Here is an 8016-nt window from a genome sequence, read left to right on the forward strand (position 1 = left end):
TATATAATATATATATATATATATAAGTAATTGACGGAGGTGTAATAAGCAATGATTATAGCAGATTAAAATAGTAAATTAAGAATTATTAAAAATGTATTGGATATATTTTTTAAATTTCGAAAAAAATATTTTTGAAAATTAAGTGACGTTTTTAAATTTCAGTTATATTATAAAGTTTTATATACTTCATTTACATATATAATTGGCGCTTACAACCGTTTTTGGTTTGTTTGGCAGAGCTTGTCTTCCAATTTGTGGTATGCGTCTTGCTGTTGTTCCACAAATGGGGAGTCCTGCAGTTGCATACCGCTTCCGAACGGTAGATGGCATATATGTTATCTTTATGTATGTTTTTATTATATATATAAGTACATATATGTTTTCTTATACTTACTTTTTAATTTTTTAAAAATGAGCAAACATCAAAATTAGTAGTTATTAAATACGAGCATAAAATCAAAAAATGCTACCCGTAATGATAAGAGACTTAGAAAGAGAAAATAAAATATATGCTGACACACATACGTATATCTATAAATATGTATGCTTATCAATAACTCTTATACAAAGTTTTTATAAAAATTTAAAAACTGATCCCTTGAAATATGTAAAGATTTCAAAACATTGGATATCAACTATTCACTTAAAGCCTAATAAAACATTAAAAAGGCACATTTTAAAATAGAAAAAATGCCAATGAAACAAAGAGGAGAAAATTAAAAGAAAGCAACAAAAAAAATGTCGAGAGCGCAAAATCAAAATTAACTTAATGACTAACAACTATTTTCGACTCAAATTAACTGAAGAAAACTAAAACATTGACAAAAAACGGATAACTAATTTTTACATAACGTTCGATCGCTGGAAAATCGCCATAATCCAAAAAAGAAATAATAATTGTTCAGTTAAGTACAAAAAGATGCCAGCTGTGAAAAAAATGCATAGCGACTTCTATCAACAGTGATTCATGAGAATAAAATTAGTTTTTAATTTTACATAAGTAGGAATGCATAGAAGATAGAAAACTTTATTGCAGGTTTACTTGTGCTTTTAATTTTTTTAGTTAAGACGTTCTTCGAGCAAACGAGCGATGTGATTTCAATTAGGTTTGTTTAATATAAAAGTCAAAGAAAAACAATAAAAAAAGAAAAATAAAACTGTAATGAAAATTTTAATAAATGCTTAAATTAATTTATTTTTGAACTTAGTAGCTTAAATCTTAACCACTTTTTTGATGTGAATGCCTAAAACCTTAAATGATTTTTAATTTTATTATGTATTTCTATATGTTGTATTTTTCCACTGTATTTAAATAAATAGAAGAGGATAATTAATTCAAATTAAAAAAAAAACGATTTAAATTTTTAAAACTGTTTTGTGTAATAAACAAAATCAAGGGTATTTACTTATATCCTGACTGTTGGAGAAAATAAATTAAGTATATATTTAACAAGAAGAATTGAGATTTAAATTTTTAAAATATTGATACACAGGTAAGTGAACTTTTAATTAATGTAATTTTGGTGAATTTGAATGTAAACGGCTTCCAGAAAATTGGCAGCTACAATTGTTTGAGTGTCTTAGGTAAGTTAAATCATTGAGTATTATTTATTACATTTTTAGTTGCTAGAGCGCCGGACTTGGGCGCATAGTACCGAAATAAAGTATTGACAATGTTGTCTACTTCTTGCTTTCGTCTTAATTTTTAGTCATTAAGGCTACGTCGCCAAGATCTTTTGAGGCGTGATCCTTGTGGGTTCCAGTCAAGTGCCATTCTATCTTACTTGTACTTATGTCGATCGCTGGTTTGCCCATCCACTTCCATTTGTGTTCTCGTATTTCTACATCTATTGGTTTTTGTCTGCTGCGATCATGGAGTTGCTCATTTGAGAACCAAACGTCAGGCCACCAGATACGAAGAATGGTTCTAAGACGTCGGTTCACAAATGTTTCCAACTTTCAGGTAGCAGATACAGGCATCAGCTACATTTCGTAATCAATACATATGTATTTAACATTCGATTTAAAAATGCGGAGTTTGGTGCGCGTCGTTAGCTGTTTGGAAACCAAATCTTTTCGAAGATTGCAAAGACTGCTTTGGCTTTTTTGGTTCTAGTATCAATACCATCTATTGATCTATAGCCCTGTGTGATTTGGCTTCCTAGACAGTGAGGCCATTGACGTTATCGATGGGTTCTCCATAAATTGTGAACGTGTTCTGGCTCAAAGTGTTAATTTTTGTGATATTGGGTTTCGTAACATTGATTGGAAGTTCTATGTTTTTAGTTTGGAAGCTTAAGTCTGCATGTGTCCGCTATGCCGTAACGAGAGAGTCATATCGTTCGGGTAATCAAGGTCGCGTAGATGTTCCATATAGTTCAGGCTCCACAGAATTTCCCGTCCTTAACTACGCCGGTTCAGCAGTCTAGAAAGGTTCAAAAAACGGGCACAACATAATCTTTCGTACAATTTCTAGAGACGCTAGTCTAAACCAAGACGATGCTAAAAGTTTTATCGAAAAACTACTATATCTGATGAAGGATATGATTCCGAAAGCATTTATAATGCAGTTGAGGCTAGCTTGGATGACCAGAAAAAACATTTCAATTAAAAGGTGAAAATGTACAGATGGAAAAATGTCAAAGGATAGGCTAACGATTTTATACTGTGCCAACAAGGCTGGATAAAAATAACGCCTTTTTGTTATTGGGAGTTCTGCAAGGCATTGGGCGTTTCCAGTTACCTGGCGATCAGACAAAAAGGCTTGGATGACGTCTGATTTGATTACAGATTTTCTCGTAGAGTTCGATAGAAAAACGCAAATTCAAGACCGGAATTTCGTGCTATTTCTAGATAATGTGGCTTCCCATTCTCGCGATATGTAATTGAAAAATGTTAAAGTTATTCTTCTCGCAGCCAATAAAAAACTTAAAAAAAAAAATTTATGTTCATGTACAAATAGTTATTAACACACTTTTATTAGCTCGGGTTGTATGTATGTATGTATGTAACGGAATCTTTCAGCTTAATTTTCACTGGCTTCTAAAAATCTGATCGACTTGGAATTTTGATATAATTTGATTAAAGTTTTCCATTGTCCTTATTAGGATTGCCAGGATTAATATTTTCTTTTTTACTACTGTGGGCAAAAAGTAAGGTGAATTTTTTTCTTGTAAATCAATTTCATCCCCTTCAAAATAATCTCCTCTCAATGGAATACACTTAGGTAGGTAGGTAGGGTGGTTGTCGTAAGACACACTTAGACCTTCGGTAGGTCCATTGCGATACCACTGGAGCTTATCCTTACTCTACGTGTTCCCTTTCAAACCATCCGGTTGCTTTAATAAACCAGCAGAGCTTCGTTAGTTTTAGATGAGCTATATACGCTACATCGGTTAGAAATGCTGTATCGAGGGTGCGCAGCCTTCTCCTAGCTAGGCTTTCACACTCACATAAAAGGTGTCTGACTGTTTCCTCTTCTTCTGTATTAAGACAGCTTCCACAGAAATCGAAGTAAGGTAGTCCTAACCTTCTAGCGTGGCTGCCTATTAAACAATGACCTGTTAATACACCTATCATTTTTCTTATAGTTCTCTATTGAATCTTAGCAAGATCTTCGATCGACCGCTGTTCCAGTTCGGCCATGTCTGTCTGCTTAGTTCGCATGTTGTGAGGTTTTGCCAGCTTGTATTTACCTTTTTGATGCTTTCCCTGTCTATAAGTAATTTACAAGTGGCTATGGGCATGGGTATCAGCGCCTTATCCGGTTCGAGATCGAGCGTTGTACCGGTTCTTGCAAGTTCATCCGCCTTACAATTTCCTGCAATGTTCCTGTGGCCTGGTACCCAGATAAGGTGCACCTTGTAGCACTTAGATACGTCATCTAATAGTTTAAAACATTCTAGAACTGTTTTTGACGAGTGCGTTTTTGATTCCAGCGCTTTTATTGCTGCTTGACTGTCCGAGTAAATGAAGACTTCATTTGTGGATAATACTCTCGTTTTTATTTCTTGAAGCCCCTCTTTTATGGCAGTGACTTCCGCCTGGAATACACTGCAATGATCAGTTAAGCGAAATGATTGGCATACTCCGAGTTTGTCGGAGTAGACCCCTCCACCTACTTTGTTATCCAGTTTTGAGCCATCTGTGTAGATGTTTAAGTCATTTATCTTAACAATGTGCCCGTTATCCCATTCCTCTTTGGAAGGAAATACTGTGACAAAGGATTTATTAAAATTGATGTCCTTGGTCCTACAGAAATCCGTTGTGTTGGGAATGCAGGGGAATTGTTCTACAATTGAGGAGTGTCCTCTTTGGTTCGTTCTGAGTAGGCCGATTTCTCTTAGCCTGAGAGTTGCTTTGGCAGCTGTTTGCTTACCGTACTGCTCTATTGGTAAAATGTTAAGCATGATATTTAGTGCATCTGTGGGTGTGGTTCTGAGGGCCCCGCAGATGCAAAGACTGGCCATTCTTTGTACGTGTGCCATGGTTCTTTTAATGTACAATTTATCTAAAGCTGGCCACCATACTAATATGCCATATGTTAGGATAGGTCTGACAATTGCCGTGTAAAGCCAGTATACGATAGATGGGGAGAGACCCCAACTTAGTCCTATCAGCTGTTTACAAGAGTATAGTGCTATTGTCGCCCTTTTTACTCTATCTTCGACATTTGCCTTCCATGCTAGCTTTCGGTCTAGTATTAGACCTAAGTAGCGGGCCTCATCACTAAATGACAGTGCCGTTCCACCTAGAGTCGGAGGAGTTATATTTGGCATTTTGTGTTTCCTGGTAAATAGGATGAGTTCAGTTTTATTGGGGTTGACGCTTAGCCCATTTGCTTTTGACTAGTTTTCAACCATATTTAGTAAATCCTGCATTACTTCTATGAGAGTGTTGGGGAATTTCCCCCTTACTACCATTGCAACATCGTCCGCATATGCTACTACGTGTTGTCCTCTCTCCTCTAGGCTCTTTAGCAATGAGTTTAGTGCCAGCACCCATAGGAGAGGGGACAGCACACCGCCTTGAGGTGTTCCTCTGCTAACTTTTTTCTTGATCTCTGAGGCCCCTAGGGTTGCGATCACAAATCTGCTCAAGAGCATGTTTTTGATGAACTCAACCAGAGCGCCAGAGATCCCGAAATCCGTCAGTGCCTTTATTATGGTATCCGGTAGGATGTTGTTGAATGTGCCCTCGATATCTAGAAAGGCTACCAGTGTGAATTCTTTATTATACATTGACTTCTCGATTTCTGTAACAAGTGAGTTAAGTGCTGTTTCAGTTGATTTCCCTTTACAGTACGCATGTTGTGAGATGCTGAGCTTATTAGGGCTGATGTTAGCCCTAATATGCTCTTCTAAAACTCTTTCTAATGTTTTTAGTAGAAAGGAGGATAGGCTTATTGGCCTGAAATCCTTAGGTGTTGTGTGTGAACTTTTTCCCGCTTTAGGGATAAAGACCACTTTTACCTCTTTCCATGTTGATGGGACACTTTTCAGTTTCAGAGCGGCCTTAAATATGGCCGCCAACCACTCCATGATGTAGTTGAGTGAATGTTGTATTTGGGCCAGGAATAATCCATCTGGGCCCGGTGATTTAAATGGTTTGAACGTGTTCACTGCACAGGTTATCTTAGTTTCAGTGATTATTTCTTCAATGTCAGAGTTTGGGCTTTCTGTACCATTGTCGATTACTACGTTAGATGATTCGTTGCTGGGAAAGTGTGTGTCCACTAGCAACTTCAAAGTTTCGTCACTCGAAGTAGTCCAACTCCTGTCCGGTTTTTGGAGGTACCCGGTGGGATTGTGTTTTTTTGAGAGGATTTTGCGCAGTCTGGAAGCCTCTGTGGTTCCTTCGATTTCTCCACAGAACATTCTCCAACCAGACCTTTTCGCTTTCCTAACTTTTTTTTGTAAATTTTTAGTTTACTGTAGTAGCAGTCCCAGTCTTTACTCTCTCGTGTCGCTTTCGCTCTATTAAACTGTTTTCTGCTGTCGTTTCTTAATGTAGACAGGTCTTCTGACCACCAGGGCGGCTTTTTCTTCCCCTTATACCTAGTTAAAGGGCAAGCCTTGTTTAGCGCAGCTCTACAGACCTCCGTAAGGGTTTGTACGTGTTCGTTCAATGATTCTCTGTCTTCAGTAGTAATATTTTGGGAATTTGGAAGTCTTTCCTTAAGTTCCCGTTTATATATATGCCAGTTGGTCTTTTTCAAGTTCTTGTTGGCGGGTGGAGCCCGTGGGTTGTTTCCTCCAAATTTTATTTCTATGTAGCGATGATCGGAGTAAGAGTGTTCATTCAGAACCCTCCACTGCGTCATCTTTCCGTAAAGGGTTTGACATGCTAGCATAATATCAAGAACTTCTTGTCTATTGCGCGTAATAAATGTAGGTTCGTTGCCTTTGTTACACACTAAAAGCTTACTACATATAATATAATTAAAGAGAGACTCACCTCGTTCGTTTGTATCCGAGCTCCCCCATATGGTATGGTGGGCATTGGCATCACCTCCTAGTACTAGTTTGCTGTTGTGAGCTTTGCAGTCTTCCACAAGGCTTCTTATTAGCGGCGACGGCAGTGGACCTGTGACGTCTCCGGCAAAATAGAACGAGGTTAGCCAGGTGTTGCTTCCGCTCACTTCCCAGCTAACCGTCGTAGTATCTGCGTTATTGAAATTTTGAATCATAAATATATTAAGATGTACTTTTGCCATTATGCATGCTCTTTTAGTACCTTCACAATTGGTCTTATATACTTTATAACCTGATGTCCTCAGACCGCAGATTTCGCCATTCCGTACCCAGGGTTCCTGGATGAGGACTACATCCGGCTGATCTTCTGCCAGACGATCCAGGAGGGCAAGGCAGGCTTCTTTACAGTGGTGTAGGTTTATCTGTAGAAGATGCATCAGCTGTTAACGTTATGTCTGGGTCTTCTTTGCTTTCGCATAAAAGTTCCCTTTCGGAATACTTACGCTGTTGTGTGGGATACTTACCCTCCCGTTCGAAGTACAACCTCCCTAAGCCCATTTCTGAGCCTGAGGAGGCGTATTCCTCTTCGGTGGGCTGGTCGTCTTCGCTCATTGGCTCGGTTTCGCTCATGGGTTCCAGTTCCCTCATGGGCTTTTCGCTTTCCTTCGTGGCGAGGAACTCAATTGCATCCGTGTCGGATTTATAAATGTGGAGCTTCACCTTTACAAAAGCGTATCTCAGTTGCCCGTCGCATTTCGCTAACGGTTCAATTGAGTTCTCTGTGAGGAGCAGGAGAGCCTGCATGGTGGCGCGCTTCTGCTCTTTCGATTCATCCGCGCTGTTTTGGTTGGTAATAGTTTTGACGTACCTCCACTCCTGCGTTGGGATATCCGGATTGCAGACCCGGATGAGCTTCATAATCTCTGCCGGGTCTTCGACTGTTGAAGGTAACCAAACCCTTGCTCGCGGCCTGGACGGAATATCCTTCCTGTCCACGACCACTAGCTTGGCATTTGGGTACACTTCTCCGACTTCGGAGATGGCCTCTTTGTACAGCTGAACCGATCTCTCATCGTCGCACGCTATTATTTTTATCTGGCCTTGGTGCCAGCCTAGGTCTTCGCACGCAGGCGGGGGGCCGGGGTTCTCCAGAATAACCTTCAGTGCCACTTTCGTTAGCTCGGCCTCGATCCATTTCCATTGGGCCTTGGGGATCATACCTTCAGGATGGTTCTCGTCCAGGACCCCTATGATAAAGCGGTCTTTTGCAACCTCCGCAAATGATCTTCTGGGCGTCACGCCCATTGATTTGTGCCTTTTTGCGCTTGGCTTATTATCCTCCAAGGACCGCTGTCGTTTTGGAGCCGATTGTATTGTTTTGAAGTCGGGGTTGAAATCAGGGATGATCGCTTTCGCTCTTTCAATCGCCTCTTTCAACTCCTGAGACAATTCACCTTCCTTTGGGTGAGTTTCGTGCACCCTCCTTAGGAGCCTGGCTGCATTTCTGCAATCCTGGTAGCTCGCTTTCGCTATGTCTACC

General features: G+C 39.5%; 1 protein-coding gene across 1 annotated transcript; it reads right to left on the reverse strand.

The window, feature by feature from the left end:
* Positions 1 to 1396: 1396 nt before the first annotated feature.
* Positions 1397 to 7668, reverse strand: LOC128862196 (uncharacterized). The gene is made up of 3 exons (XM_054100683.1): positions 7001 to 7668; positions 6460 to 6898; positions 1397 to 2428 (listed from the first exon to the last, which is right to left on the reverse strand). The coding sequence occupies exons 1-2, from the start codon at positions 7392 to 7394 to the stop codon at positions 6879 to 6881; spliced, it is 414 nt and encodes a 137-aa protein (XP_053956658.1). The 5' UTR covers positions 7395 to 7668; the 3' UTR covers positions 1397 to 2428; positions 6460 to 6878.
* Positions 7669 to 8016: the final 348 nt, after the last annotated feature.

The sequence above is a fragment of the Anastrepha ludens genome, chromosome 4, assembly GCF_028408465.1.
Source record: "Anastrepha ludens isolate Willacy chromosome 4, idAnaLude1.1, whole genome shotgun sequence".
Lineage (NCBI taxonomy): Eukaryota > Metazoa > Arthropoda > Insecta > Diptera > Tephritidae > Anastrepha > Anastrepha ludens.